The sequence below is a fragment of the Andrographis paniculata genome, unplaced genomic scaffold (assembly GCF_009805555.1).
Source record: "Andrographis paniculata isolate CXL003 unplaced genomic scaffold, ASM980555v1 Contig65END, whole genome shotgun sequence".
Classification (NCBI taxonomy): Eukaryota; Viridiplantae; Streptophyta; class Magnoliopsida; order Lamiales; family Acanthaceae; genus Andrographis; species Andrographis paniculata.
Genome location: NW_026137601.1, coordinates 56,878 through 72,229, shown reverse-complemented (window position 1 = coordinate 72,229; position 15,352 = coordinate 56,878). Strand labels below are relative to the sequence as shown.

General features: G+C 34.0%; 2 protein-coding genes and 1 pseudogene across 3 annotated transcripts; 1 reads left to right on the top strand and 2 right to left on the bottom strand.

Moving 5' to 3' along the window:
* Positions 1–55: 55 nt before the first annotated feature.
* On the bottom strand, positions 56–1,741 carry LOC127262325 (salviol synthase-like; annotated as a pseudogene).
* Positions 1,742–7,113: 5,372 nt separating this feature from the next.
* On the top strand, positions 7,114–10,475 carry LOC127262076 (beta-glucuronosyltransferase GlcAT14A-like). 2 transcript variants are annotated; one of them, XM_051290585.1, is made up of 5 exons: positions 7,114–7,348; positions 8,223–8,841; positions 8,966–9,041; positions 9,131–9,246; positions 9,644–10,475. In XM_051290585.1, the coding sequence occupies exons 2-5, from the start codon at positions 8,277–8,279 to the stop codon at positions 10,141–10,143; spliced, it is 1,257 nt and encodes a 418-aa protein (XP_051146542.1). In that variant the 5' UTR covers positions 7,114–7,348; positions 8,223–8,276; the 3' UTR covers positions 10,144–10,475. The 2 variants fall into 2 exon arrangements, with proteins under 2 accessions (XP_051146542.1, XP_051146541.1); XM_051290584.1 differs by having other exon boundaries at positions 8,122–8,841.
* A 255-nt stretch (positions 10,476–10,730) lies between these two features.
* On the bottom strand, positions 10,731–15,263 carry LOC127262225 (protein SPA1-RELATED 4). The gene is made up of 7 exons (XM_051290813.1): positions 14,023–15,263; positions 13,753–13,910; positions 12,489–13,305; positions 12,277–12,423; positions 11,843–12,154; positions 11,295–11,354; positions 10,731–11,168 (listed from the first exon to the last, which is right to left on the bottom strand). The coding sequence occupies exons 1-7, from the start codon at positions 14,587–14,589 to the stop codon at positions 10,980–10,982; spliced, it is 2,250 nt and encodes a 749-aa protein (XP_051146770.1). The 5' UTR covers positions 14,590–15,263; the 3' UTR covers positions 10,731–10,979.
* Between the last annotated feature and the right edge of the window lie 89 nt (positions 15,264–15,352).

Below are 15,352 nucleotides of genomic sequence, written 5' to 3'. Positions count from 1 at the left end.
CAAATGGCTCGATCGAACATGGAAATTGAGGAAGATATAATAGTGTCCCTCCATTTTACTTTGAAGCCAAAGGGTTTTTCAATTTGGGAATCACATTAAGAGGAGTTCTTCTTACTGCTGCAAGGCTAATGGATTCAGCCATGTCCACATCTTCAGGTTTGATTCCCTGTGGCAAAACCCAATCAAAGTGGTAGAGTAACATTGCCAATGTGAGTTCGACATCGGCGAGGCCGAATATCATTCCAGGGCAAATCCTTCTCCCAGCTCCAAAAGGGATGTAGTCGAAATTATTCCCGGTGTAATCAACTGAAATATCGTTATCGAGAAATCTTTCTGGTATAAAACTGTCTGCATCTTTCCAAATTTTTGGGATCTCTTCCAATGGCCCATGCATTCACCACAACTCTTGTTTTTGCAGGTATTGTGTATCCATTGATCTCACAGGTCTCTCTGTTTTCTCTGGGGAGCAATAAAGGCCCTGGGGAATGAATCCTTAAAGTCTCTTTGATCACTAAGTTTAGGTACTTTAGCTCATGGAAGTCGGACTCATCGACAAACCCCTTGTCGCCGAAAACTCGCCTCACCTCATCTTGTGCCTTCTTAAGGACACTCGGATGTCTCATCAATTCCGCCATAGCCCAATCTGTAGTAGCGGATGCTGTTTCGATTCCAGCAAGGAACATATCCTATAGAAGATTCATACTGATCAGTGAAGCTCTCCACAACATCGAAATTACTCAACATGGTAAAATTGTAATGACAAACCAGTAGCACAGCTTTTATGTTGTCGTCGCTTAAGCCGAGCTCATGCCCGGTATCCTTATGGAATTTGAGGAGAATATCAACCAAGTTTTCCTGCTGATCGCCTTGAGATTTGGCTACTTTTCGAGTGTCGATAATCTTCTGCAGAATCCTATCCGACAGCTTGTGCACCTTCTCCATGCGGCCTCTAAATCCACCGATTGATCGCAACAAAGTGATGGAGGGAAACAGATCGCGGGCATAAAATCCTCCAAGTAACTCTAAAACTTCCTTCGTTACATATATCATCGCTGTGTGTTCGTCAATATTCGTATCGCCAAGAGCTGCCCGCAAAACCATGTCACAAGTCGCCAAGGAAACTCTCTCAGTCAAGTTTATCGACGAGCCTTCTTTCAAAGCTATCAAATTGCACATATTCGAAAACACTTCTTCCCTTAAGGGACGGAAAGATTGGACGCGCTTTGCGCTCAGCAGCTCTACTGTGCATACTTTTCGCAACTGTCTCCAGTATTCGCCACACGGCGCGAATCCTATGTCAGAATAATCATATAAAATAATCTTTGCCGCGGCAATGAATGGCCTGTTAGCGAAGTTGATGTCGTGCGTCTTCATGACCTCTTTTGCTGCCTCCGGCGACGATATAATAACCATGCTGATTTCACCTAGCTGCAAGTGCATCACCGGCCCGTGTTTCGACGCCAAGTCGGCTAAAATATGATGGGTTGGTCCGGAACCAATGAGGAGATGCAAGTTCCCGATGACCGGCAGCTTTCTCGGCCCCGGCGGAAGATTGATCAATGAATTCCGGGCACGTTTGGAACGAGTGATTACATTCCATAAGAATGCAAGAAATATGAGAGATGAAAAAAGGATGATTGAAGAAGATGATAATTCAGTGTCCATAGATTTGAATTTTGAAGAGGTTCAATGCTATTAATATTTGCTGTGTGCAAGTTTAATTTGTGTTATAAATAGTTGATTAAGATTCATTTTTTTCTTAGATTTTTACCTTGAAGAGTGAATTCGATGCAATTAATATTTGCTGCATGCAGGTTCTGTGTTTTAAATTGTTGATGAAGACAAGTTCGTGACTAAGGCACGATAAAAAAAAAAAAAAAACAGGATGTTGTATTAATGCCATGTTTTGAATATAAATTTATTTTTAGTATAATATAAAAATAAAAAATAAGTATTATAATTTGATATTTTAAAAAAAAAAAATTAAAAACATTATTATATTTAAAATAAAAGAGCAAAAATATTAAAATATTTTATACTTATAAATACATTCCAGTGGCACATAAAGAGTATATATTGCTATTTATTAAAGGACGAAGATCATTGTTGTGCCATTTATAGTATTCCACATATATTCTGAAGTTCTTTAAATCTAAATAATATTTAATAGAAAAAAAAAATGAAATAGTGTGATTTTTCTGTATTTTTTTTATAAATAAAATAATTATTAAATACTTTTTTCGGGTAAAAAGTAAAATTTAAAAAGACTAAAATATCCTTATATTTTTAAGAATTTTAAAAAATATATTAACGTAATAATTATTGATGGTTTGAAAAAGTGAGAATAATTTTGTTATAAAATTAGATCATTATTACTAAATTGACAATTGTTTTGAGACAAAAAAAAATAAAAAAATAAGACAACTATTTTGAAACGGAAGGAATATAATAGTTTATTTAATCTTTTTTATATTTTTATTGAAATGTGAGATAATACATAGTAAAATATACGTGCTGCAATTAGTTTCGGGTCAGGCTAATATTTTCATATTGGGTTGGCCCAGCCTGTTTTTATTCCATGTTGCGATAGGCCCGACTCAGTTTTAATTGGGCTTAAGCCCAAGCATAGTCTGATCAAAAATAAATTATATTAATTTAAATAAATACAATTATGATAAACATATTGCTAATTAATTTTTTTTAACATTAATATATAATTAATTTTTTTATTTTATAATATATTGTAAAAGAATATTTAAATTAAAACTTTAATTAATAGATCATGTCGGGCCATAACAATATTCTTGTTTAAACAAAAAAAAGTGTTAGATACAAAAGGTTTTACATTTTTTAATATAATAATTTTACAAAATAAATCTTAATATAATTTTCTATTTTTTACATATAATATGAAAATGATATTGAAAATTAAATACAAACTCCTATCTCCTCCCATCTAATAATATAATAATAATATGTGGAATTAAATTATCCCTACTAGTTTTTAAATATTATTATATAGATTCCAAGACCATTGAATCCATCTGTAAACTTCCCCACATAATTAATTTAAGAGAGGTGGCATAAAGGACAAAAAAAAAATTAAAAAAAATACAATATTATTAATAAATTAATTAATCATAATAATTTAAGTAATAAAAATAAATAAAATTATAATAGGGGTAGGGAGTGTGACAATTAAATGCATGACCTAACCCTACTATACAATTAGGCGACAATTACGATTAAAATCATCAATATTCAATATTATATTTATCCTTTTAATTAAATATTATTTTCACAATAAACTTATATATGTATTTTACAATGCTTAAAAATAATACTTTGATGGTAAAAACAATGTCATTTCCGATTAAAATGAGGGACTTTCATCTCTATTTTTTTATTGTCATTTATGGATATATTTGGTTTTGTATTTTTACTTACTTAAATAGTAATTATATGTAATGTTATATAAGAAAAATAATAATCCCTCCGTCCCGAAAATAAGTATCCATTTGTTTTTTGCACGTAGTTTTAGAAATATTAGTATTATACTGGGATATAGTAGGAATAAAGTAGAAATGACTAAAATAACTTTATTAGTATGTGTGATATAAAGGTAATGATATTTGTGTAACATATTGTAAGTTGTAAGGGTATTTGTAATGTTAAGTAGAAAGTACAGTTAGTAAGAAAGAAAATTGATACTTTGTTATGAGACGGACTAAAATGGAAAAATAAATACTTTGTTACGGGACGGAGGGAGTATATATTTTATAGATAATTGTGATTATAATTTTATTTTATTTTTCATAAAAAAAAAAACTCAAATAGAACAAAGCATATAAGAAAGTGTGTATTCATTTGACATATATTTTATAGAAATGATTCTCCATAAATATTAATAAAAAAAATATATTGACATTAATATATATAAAAACGAGTGTATTCATTTGATATACTCCCTCAGTCTTGTAACAAAATATTAATTTTTTCATTTTAGTTCGTCCCATAACAAAGTATCAATATCCTTTTTTAGTAACGGTACTATTTACCTAACATTACAAATACCCTTACAGCTTACAATATATTACACAAATGTCATTATCTTTATATCAAACATACTAAGAAGATTATTTTAGTTATTTCTACTTTATTCTTACTATATCCCAATATAATACTAATATTCATAAAACTACGTGAAAAAAAAATAAATATTTACTTTTGGGACGAAAGGAGTATATATTTTTTTTTTTGTAATTATTTTTTGAATTATTAATCTGTTTTATTTTTTAATATCTAAGTTGCTATGCAATTTGCTCATTTTAAATATGATATATATATATATTTATATAAATTTATTCTTATATAAAATTATAATATTCAAGTATTAATGAAATACATAATAATAATAATAATAATAATAATAATAATACACACTACGCCTACGGTTTGACATCCATAAAATAGTAATTGAATAATTAATTTTATTTAAAAGTATTAAAAATAAAATAAAATATCAATTGAACACCGCTAAAATAATTGTACATATATATATTTAAATTATGAAAATGGATTTGATAATAACTAAGCCCCCTCTTTTTTCTATGCACAATTATTAATAAATATTTATTACCGCTAAAATAATTGTACATATATATATTTAAATTATGAAAATGGATTTGATAATAACTAAGCCCCCTCTTTTTTCTATGCACAATTATTAATAAATATTTATTATTTTTGTCATTTAAATTTAGTGGTCCATCTAATAGGAGGGCGATAATATAATAATATTATTTTATTAAATAAAAAAACTTATTACTTAAATAATGTAATTTTGAAAATTTGAAACTATTGGGAGGTAATTTATATTTTAAAGACAAATTAATATTATTTGGTACGTATATTTGTTAGCAAAAATATATTATTTTCTCTAATAAAATATCAAAATTAAAATATTTCACCCGGCTTAATTTAATATATTATATTTTTTTATCATTTTCGTATGTAATTTCAAAAGTATGACTTTATTATTATAGTAAAAACAATCAATATATAATTACTAAAATATCTTTTAGTTTTTAAAAAATATTTATTTCTCTTATATTTGTAAAGATAAAAATATCAAATTATCGTACTAATGCTTTCATTGACCAATAAATTATTATGTTTAATTAAACAAACCTTAAAAATATGTTTAATTCAATAAATAAAATATATCTAATTGCTTTGAATTGTACTTTCAACACGATATGAACAGAAAAAAATGTAAAAAAAAAATGTCTACATTATTTATTCGATTTATAAAGTCCTTTTAAATTAAAGTCAATTGATAATTACGAAGTATATTAAATAATAAAAATAAATATTACATGCCTATGAGCTTCAAAAAATTTCAACCGTTGATGTGAATCTGAATGATTGATGCCTATACATAAATTTTGTATTTGTATTTTTCAAACGTGTCGAGATGCGGTCTATTATCATATTTTTGTTACTTAAAGAGATACTCATTAGAGAGAATTTCGTTTACTTTTTATGGAGAATTTATTTAATATTTTATTTTAATGATGGTAGGTATGGATCGGGACACAATTTTATTCTGTGTAATACATAGATATTTGATATTCGAATCGAATAAAAGTTGTTCAATACTATAAATTGTATTTGAAGCAAATTTTGGTTAACTGAATTTTTGTTTAGCTTATAATTGGCAGTTAATTTTTTTTTTTTTTGACTTGTCATAATTAAGGTTATTATAATTGAACTTTTCGAGGAACTGTTATTTCACTCAATGCACTTTTATGAGATATTCAAATATACAAGAAAAATTTATGGGTGTGTCTGTTTTAAGTTTGGATTTTGAGTTAAGATTTGAATAGTAAAAATATTGAATTAAAATATTTGTATGATGTGATATAAATAGGAATTGACGTAATATTTTGAATGTAAAATTAATTTTTAATATAACATAAAAAATAAATAAATATTTGATTATATATTTCTTTAAAAAAAAATTGAATAAGTAGTAAAAATCCGAAAAACCTCCCAAAAGAACACACCCATGCTAATGCTACCATCAATACAAAATTGTGTACAAATTACTTGCATGGTTATTATATAATTTTACAAGTTGTCATAACAAGTGATAAAATTGAACTTTTTTGAATGAAATACTATTTTATTACATATATTTTGATTAGATATATATATATATATATAAAGAATATATGTACCAATGCCAAAATTATAAATAAATTATTTTACAAGTAACTAATTATTCGACTTATCATAATGATGTTAGAATCGATCTTCTCGGATGAATTTTTATTTTATTACACATATTTTGATAAAATATTTAAATACATGAGCAAATATATATGTATATATATCATATCTCAATACAATCGATACAAAATTATTTACAAATGACTTACCATTTGTAGTCTTTCGACTATAAAAAAAAGATACCACAATTTGGCTATAAGAAACACATATTTAAATATAAAGCAAATACACGACTCTTTTAACTTAAAAATCCATCTTTGCTTGTATTTTTTATATGATATTTTTAAAATATTACAATTTCACCTTATAGTTTTTTTTTACTTATGTATATTTATTATCTATTTTTGATTGTTCAAAATTTTAATTTACTTTAAAAAATATAACAATAATAATTAAACCACCTTAAAATTGTGTTACATGAATCTCAAAGAATATTACAATAAAAAATATACAATATATTATATTCTATAATATTTATACAATTTTTTTTTTATTTTTGTATTTAAAAATCATCTGAAATTATGAAATTATTATCAGCATAGTTCATCGTACTACACACAAAAATTAATTCATCTTAATTATATATATTTATTATTTTTATATTAATTACATTTTTATATTTCATATAAAAAATTTTCAAATTATTTTACAAAATTAAAACACTTTACAATTAATCAACCTACAGTGAAATAAATATTTGACGTACGAATTTCTCACAAAATATTAATTACCGTATATATATAAATCCTATTTACAGAACAAAAAAGTTTGATACAGCGATGGAGGGGCGCGTGTGAGTCAAACGAGGAAACCACTCATTAATTGCTTCAATGATCTTCAAGACGAAGGCGATCACCATTCTCTCTCTCTCTCTCTCTCTCTCTCTCTCTCTCTCTCTCTGTGTGTTCATATTCTGGCACCATTTTGCCACTCGCTCGCAATTCATTGTCGACAACGCATCCTCAAAATCTGAACCAAATCCGCCATTGTTCCGTGCATTCTAAGTTAGAATTATGGTCGCTCGCTGGACCGACGAGCTTCTTCTGCAAACGAGGTGCGCAGCTTTTTTCTATCTTAGCTTGTTTTTTGTATGTGTGTAGTTGCGGTTATCCAGGGGTATATTTGTGTGCGTGGAGGTATTGTGGTGTTTAGAAACAAGGTAGAATTAAGTAGCTCTGCTTCGATTAGCAAATTGGACTGGATTTGATTTACTTCGACTGTTGAGGTCCATGCAATTCTTTCCGTGTTCTTCGCCGTAGTTGTCGACGATTCTGGATTGTGACTTGTTAATTAATTGATCGGAGCCTCCGATGGTTCTATTGAATTCGATTTTTAGTTTCTCTGGAGATAAATTCTGAATTTATATTTCTCTTTGACTTTGTCTCCGGTTTTCGGTTGTTTAATTGTGCATAATCGTGGAGGTTAATTAATGTTTGGAACTTCGATTTGGATTCCGATTCTAACTTTGGATTACTCTTGGAACCCTAGATTGATTCATTAGGACAGAGAGTTTTTTCCTATTTTGTTGCCTAAAGTTTCAGTGTTCATATATATAATTGCTGTTTGGATTTTACTGTCTTTTTTTGGCTTTGTTCATTCTATTAAGCAGGATTCATGGTGTAATTAAATTCATAAGGGGAAATTCCATTACTGGCATAAAAATTCGGAAACGCATATGATAGATACTCCATTTTTGTCTTTGTTCTCAAACTTTGGTCTGATTGACTTTTGCTTATTTTTAGGAATTGCAGTTTTAAGATTTGGTAGGCTCAGACTAGTTAATGTAGTTGTTAATTTGGAAAGCTGTTAATGTTTTTAATTCAACAGGTAAATTTTAAGTACATTTCGTTGAAAGAACTGGGATTCTTTGCTGCCAGCCATTTGATTTTTTATTATCCTGTGATCCTGAAAATTTTTGGATCAAGCAGGAATTAGCCTCGACGAGAATTTCGTAGTAGAATAAATGATCATAGGTTTTTGTAATGGGGTTTGTCGGCGTAGAGAAGAAATGGGTGTTCCCTCTCATCCTAAGTTCCTTGATGTGCATCTTTCTTTTCGCGACGACCTTCAACATGGCGTCACTGCACACAATCAATTCATTTTTTGCATTATTTCCTACTCGCGATATGACGAGTGGTAGTGCCCCTTATTTGTCTGAGTCGAAGATTACTCAAGTTCCACCTCCTCCAGCTCTGCCCCCCCTCCCTAAATTTGCTTATCTGGTTTCCGGATCAAGGGGAGATTTAGAGAAGCTATGGAGAACTCTTCATGCTCTCTATCATCCGTTGAACTATTATGCCGTCCATCTGGATCGTGAAGCGCCATTGGAAGAGAGATTGCAGCTTACATCTCGGGTGGAAAACCACACCCTGTTTTCGAAAGTTGGGAATGTTCATGTGATCAAGAAATCGAATATGGTTACTTATAGAGGCCCGACAATGGTTGCTAATACTCTTCACGCTTGCGCTATTCTTTTGAAGAAGTATAAAGATTGGGATTGGTTTATCAATCTTAGCGCGTCGGACTATCCTTTGGTGACTCAAGACGGTTAGTTTTCACCTCGTTCTCTCATCGAAATTGTGTTGAATTTATAATGTTGATGTGTTTTTAGTTACTACTTTTGATCAGCCTTTCTTCTTTTTCTTTAACCATGATTTACTTTTTCTTGCAGATCTCCTTTACACGTTCTCCAATTTGTCGAGAGAACTCAATTTCATAGAACACACTAGTCGCTTAGGCTGGAAAGCGTAAGTTTGTCCCGCACTTACATGAGTTGTGCTATGGGTAAGATTAGGCCATGAGCGTTTGACAATTTACAATAATGGTTTTGCCGCAGGTCACATAGGGCAATGCCGTTGATTATAGATCCCGGGCTCTACCAATCAACCAAATCCGACATATTCTGGGTTTCACCCCGGAGAAATTTACCAACGTCATTCAAATTATTTACCGGTTAGTTATTGCTTCTCCCCAACTTATCTGTCGAGCCATATTTAATTTATACATCATGATGAGAATTTTAGGTATGTCCTTTTACAAACTTCTTCGGTATATTTCAATTTAGCCGACTTTAATGCTAACTGTTTGGTGGTTGGTTGGTACTTCGGGACACATTGCTTTCATATATTTATGAACCGAATTTTCTTGTTGAAGACTTTGATTGTATATGCACAGCCTGGCTTCATATCTGGTTGGTCTATCCGTTCATATTGCATCAATATCTTTACTGAACCGTTTGTAGTTAAGTTATTTAAGTAAGCTAATGAAGAACTTCTAATATACGCACGTATTAATTCAACGTGAATTTTATAACTTACCATTAACTTGTCATCGGCGTTTGGTCATGCAGGGTCGGCGTGGATGATGTTATCCCGCGCATTCGTCGAGTACTGCATATGGGGTTGGGACAATCTCCCGAGAACCCTGCTTATGTATTACGCGAACTTCGTTTCTTCACCTGAAGGGTATTTTCAGACTGTTATCTGCAATGCGCCGGAGTTCATACCGACTGTGATCAACCACGACATGCACTATATTTCTTGGGACAACCCCCCGAAACAGCACCCTCATACTCTAACTGTCAACGACACCGGAAAAATGATGGCGAGCTGCGCTCCATTTGCTCGGAAATTCAAACAGGACAATCCTGTCCTGGACAAGATCGACCGGGAATTCCTCCGGAGAAAGAATACGAGCTTCACTCCCGGCGGTTGGTGCAAGGGTAAGCCTCGTTGCGCCAAGGTGGGCAATCCGACTAAACTTCGACCTTCTCCGGGGGCTCGACGGCTTCGAAAGCTTATTGATAATCTACTCTCGTCCCCAAGATTCAGCGAGCAACAATGTAGGTAGGTGAGAGATCGATCTTGATTTTGGTTTCTACCATTTTAACCTCAATCTTAAGTCTTGGTTGAGGCCAGAGGAGGAAAGGGGAGGAAGGTAAAAACAAGAAAAGAAAAAGAACCAATAATAGTAACATATTAGTCGTAGAATGTAGCTTTACAGAATTTCTATACTAGTACACAAATATATATATATATATATAATAAAGTTGTTAGATTCATGTGCACTAATTCTTGCTTGTCCCTTGGTATATTTTAGAAATGTCAAAATAGATTGAGTTTTCTGATTTTAGTTAATTGGCTGGATTGATTAATTTGTAACCAGTTGCTTATTTTTGTTCATATTCCTCTCAAACAATGCATTATGTTTTAGGGATTTTGTAAAATATGTTGAGTTATTTATATATATATAGAAAAATATTATTTTAAATGTCTCTATAAAAAATTGAAAATGGGTTTGTCTGTTCCACGGGTTTGTCTAAGTAATTTAAAATTTTAACTGTCTCCAGTATAACTCGGTTCTGCCAAATTATGGATTATAATGAGCACCTCTACCCATTATCTTAACAGTTCTAATATTGATAAAATAAAAAAAAATAAATAAATATAGAAGTAAAATTATATACATAGGAAGAAATTTACAGAAAATATCTTTCCCTCTCCCACCTTCCAACTAAATACATATATATGTATGTATGTATATGTATACACTATTAACTACAGCAGAGTGTCCAAGTTAAAGATCACCTGTTCACTACAAACTAACCAAAATCATATATTATGTGTGTATACATATCTGATATATATAGCTCTTCCGACAGTCTGGGCAATCAAAATCCATGGAGATCAAACCATCTCCAGAAGCTTAACATTTCCCATTGAATTGGCAGCTACTAAGGTTGATGTCTGTCCGCGCCAACAAATCGACGAGATGAACTGCGCCGCCGTGTCGTCTACTTGGCCCGAGAATGGATCCGTGCTGCTGAACTTGAACGACAGCGCCGGCATCGGGAAAGCCTTGTGGTACACATAGACCTGCACTCACTCACGCATCATCTCAATGCTAATCGGAAAACAAACACGTTCTAATCGATAGTTGTCGACACAAAATCCTCCAAAAGGTTTGACAGATTTGCAATGGATGAAGATGAGAGAACATACCTCGTTTGTTTCCGAACCAGTTGCAATGTATCCTTCAGACACTGATAGTCCCACAAAATTCTGCCATTAGGAACAAATAAAATTATTAGATTAGATGATGTAAATGATCGTTTCACCTAAAAGCTTAATCTATTAGAGATATGCACCCGGTCACAGCCAAGGGGATAAACGCCACCAAATTAAACTTGCCCATAGATGACAACAAATGGGGACAGAGTGACTTGAACTAGAAATCTAAAACTCTGATACCATATTAAATGATGTAAATGAGCCTTTAGTGAGACAGTCATTTACATCATCTAACATAATTGTTTCACCTAAAGCTATTAGGGATACACGTATCATTTATTTATTTATTTATCTACGGACAGGAGTTTACAAATAAAAATAAATAATGTTGATAACTTTTACCTTTTTTTCAATTTTGTTTGAGAAACTAGATAAAATTTCTAATAAAACCTTCCAAAGGGTGGTGTATGTCCATCTTCTAATATCTAAAAATTTTTACGTAATAAATAAAACACAGAGACTTACAATACGACGCATACCTTCACATTAAGATGGCCAGTGAACGACTGCAGAGGAGAGTCGACAACTCTCGACGTGCACATCGACAAATCCCATAACTTTAGAGTGTTATCAGTCGACGCCGAGACGAGAGTCCTCGAGTCGACAAACTTCACGTAGCTCACCGTTTTATTATGCCCGACGAGCGTGCACAATGGCGCTTTCGAGTTGCGAAGATCGTAGTAATATATCTTACTATCGGCGGATCCAAACGCAATGGCGCGACCTGAGTCTGCCGGGAACTGCACACAGCACACGTTGGCCTTCGTCTTGATAGCACCAACGCTCGCTCCCTGCGGCGTCGCCAATTCATGTAAGAAAAACAACCCTTACGCCACTCGGCGAGCGCGCGTCGATAGTACATTTGTATAGTTTTCAAAGCTTGACATTCGCCAAGTGCAAAAATAGAATTTGCCTGATTGGTATTCCAGAGCTTCACCGATCCGTCGTCGCTGCCGCTGGCGAGCATCGTCGGATCAGCCACCGAGAAGTCGACAGACCACACTCGCCGCTCGTGCTCTCTCATTTCAACGACTGTCTGGTTTCTGGTGACATCCCATACCTATCGAAAAGATTCGATCTTTCGATCATTCGAAAAAAGAGCGCGAATTATTGAAGCGAGGATACCTGCACAATGCCGTCGATGTTGCTCGACGCGATCTGGCTTTTGATGTAGCTGTTCCAACATATGCTGCTTAGCTTCGATCGACTTGCCATTTCGACGACGGGGTAATGTATGTCGCAATCTTCGCTTAAAATCGAGTTATACTCGAAAACTTTGATCTTCTTGTTCACACCCGCCATTGCAAAAAACTCCCCATCACGGTCGAAACTAAGGGAGCACACGAGGTTCGACGAATTCAAGACATCGCATTGCTTCAAATCGGCCTTCACCGATAATTTACTAAATGAAAGATATTTGCGCAATCCGTCGAGGAATGTACTAATCCATCCGCTCTGCCTCTGCTCATCGCACGCCTCTTTTGACAACGGATTTCTGATCAAGCTTCTTTCGACTTGTTTCGCGGCTCGTTGCCTCGTCAAGAAATACACAGATTCCATTCTCCGAAAATTCTTCATCAGTCGGGAACTTTTCGACAGAATCCTTCCTGGATTTTCTTCGATTCCTTGCTTGATTCGCTTTCTCGAGCCGGAGCTAGAAGATTCATCATCTGCAATGCTCATTTTATCGAGACCTGGCGAGCTTGCACTCCCCTGTAGCCGTAGATTCGTCTGCATCTTTGTGACTTCTTCTATGTCGGATGATATGTACAATAATTTTTCCTCAAGTAAATCCGCGCAGTCCTGTTTTTGCTTTTGTAGAAGTAGTAGAAACTCCAGCAGCAGCTCGTGCTCCTCGATCTTCTCTCGAAGCTCTGTCGCGGCTTCTCGTTCTTCGATTTCGTTCCTCGGCTCATTCAGAAACTCGCTCTGCTGCAGTTCACTGGTAGATGCAGAGCAGAAGTGAGCATAACAACGAGCGAAAACTTTTGACGCTATTTATCAACAGTAATATCAAATATCAACTTTTTACCATTCTTATAATTCTCCAAAATTCCAAAACTTTTATCTGAACGAACTATAGGAAAACGATATGTTCGAAACAGAAATGCGCGGAAGAAGCAGAGCTAAAACTACTCGACACATTTTAGGCTGTGATTGCAATGAAAAATGCAGACTTTTTTTTTTTTTTTTCTTAAATATCGTATAAAATACGAGCTACTATTCTTATCCATTTTAAAATTTCAAAAACTTCTATAAGAAGGGAGGCTAAATTTTTCCCAAAAACTATAGGAAAATAATATGTTCGAAACAGAATCGCGCCGAAAAAGAAGCAAAATTGAAACTACTCAAGGCATTTTAGGCCGCAAATTCGATGAATAATCACGACCTCATTTTAGGCCGGCTACTCGGATCGGGATGCAGCAATGTTAAGCAAAAGGAGGCTACTTTAGGCCACTTGAGCAGCAACTGCGGCGGAAGGACTCGATGCTTTAAGCTCGCCATTGTCGCGGTTTTCTCTTCAGCGAAGCCGAATGTGCAGAACAGCTGCTTAAAACAGATTTTCAGACAAAACCAGATTGAACTAAAACAATAATTCAGTATGCAAGAACACAGTTTCATAATTCAACAATGTCCGAATATCATTATCGTTATCGACCTCGAAGAGCAAGACGCCAAGCTGATAAATGTCGGAAGCCCAAGTCGGAGTTCCAGAAGCTTCTTCGGGGCTTCGATACCAATTGGATTCCATCACCAGAATTTGCTTCATCGGAAACAAATGCTGCTGCAGATGATCTTCGCCGTCGTTGTCATCGTCGTCGATCGGAAAGTGAATTCCGGCGGCGTCGGAGGGATCGGGGGAATCGGAGCCGGTGGAATCGGAACAGGAAGCAGACTCGATGAAGGAGACTCGATTGAAGGAGGACATGATAAAACACGACGGCCGGACATTCTGAACGACGATTCCGAGGGAATGAGCGAGGCTAACGATGTCGACGATTTGGGAGAATATGTGGAGGCATTCGGAGAAGACGACGGCCCTGTCGGGATTGTCCAGCCACTGTCGCAAGCTGACGTCATCGCCGCCGCAAATTGGGGTTTTCGTCAATGACGAGGATGATGAATTCAGACCAGAATCGTAACAGCTGTAATAACAATAATCATTATCAGTATCATTATCATTATCATCGTCGTCTCTTCTCGAATTAGCCTCGTCGTCCGCCATGGCTGGCTGCTCTACCCACAATTGAGTATAATCCGGCGCTGCATCATGGCAGTGATGATGCAGCAGACATTATTCTGAGTTGTGATCGAAACCTTAAGAATAATCGAATGGATCATAGTCTGGGAGATTGGATAGAGATTAGGTAGGGATTAAATGATCGATGGAAGAGACATAGAAAAGAGATATAGATAGCGAAAGAGGGGAGAAGCAAGAACACACATTCATTGGTCATCTGTGCCTACGAATCGCAAAACAACAAGAACCACACAACTAATGATATTGATACCCTTTTCTTATTTTTCTCAAATCCCAAAACATCATTAATAAATGCAGAACTAAATAAATAATAAAGAACACACCAGCTTTTCTTCCCACAGCCATCTGGTAAAAAATATCAGATCGAAATTGAAATCCAATTTGATCGTATGTAGTAGGAGGGGGTGGGTGGGACTACGTGGACCCTCCACCTCCACATCCTCATATATCTTCAGCTTGAAAAACATCTACCAGATTAAAAAGACAAGAGATGCTGACATTAAATGGTTTTGTTCCACTGCTGCCCTTAATTTAAATACCAACATTGAGTGAGGCTCTATTGCGACCAACAAATAATGATTTAATACTTCATTCGTTCCAAGAAAAATTCGAAGCTAGACCCAACCCTCAAGCGAGAGATGATGAAAAAAAGTTTGACTAATATACTTAAGAACAATATATTAAGGGGCTCCAGTTCCCACTACTGATTTAAAATAAATTTGAATTG

Excerpts from the sequence above, each read along its gene's own strand:
- LOC127262225 (XM_051290813.1), bottom strand. The coding sequence starts at position 14,589 with ATGGCGGACGACGAGGCTAATTCGAGAAGAGACGACGATGATAATGAT. Across the intron at positions 13,911-14,022 it reads TTGGCGTCTTGCTCTTCGAG|CTGTTCTGCACATTCGGCTT; the intron begins GTCGATAACGAT and ends TGTTTTAAGCAG. Across the intron at positions 13,306-13,752 it reads AGTAGCCGGCCTAAAATGAG|TGAACTGCAGCAGAGCGAGT; the intron begins GTCGTGATTATT and ends TGCATCTACCAG.
- LOC127262076 (XM_051290585.1), top strand. The coding sequence starts at position 8,277 with ATGGGGTTTGTCGGCGTAGAGAAGAAATGGGTGTTCCCTCTCATCCTA. Across the intron at positions 8,842-8,965 it reads TCCTTTGGTGACTCAAGACG|ATCTCCTTTACACGTTCTCC; the intron begins GTTAGTTTTCAC and ends TTTTTCTTGCAG. Across the intron at positions 9,247-9,643 it reads GTCATTCAAATTATTTACCG|GGTCGGCGTGGATGATGTTA; the intron begins GTTAGTTATTGC and ends TTGGTCATGCAG.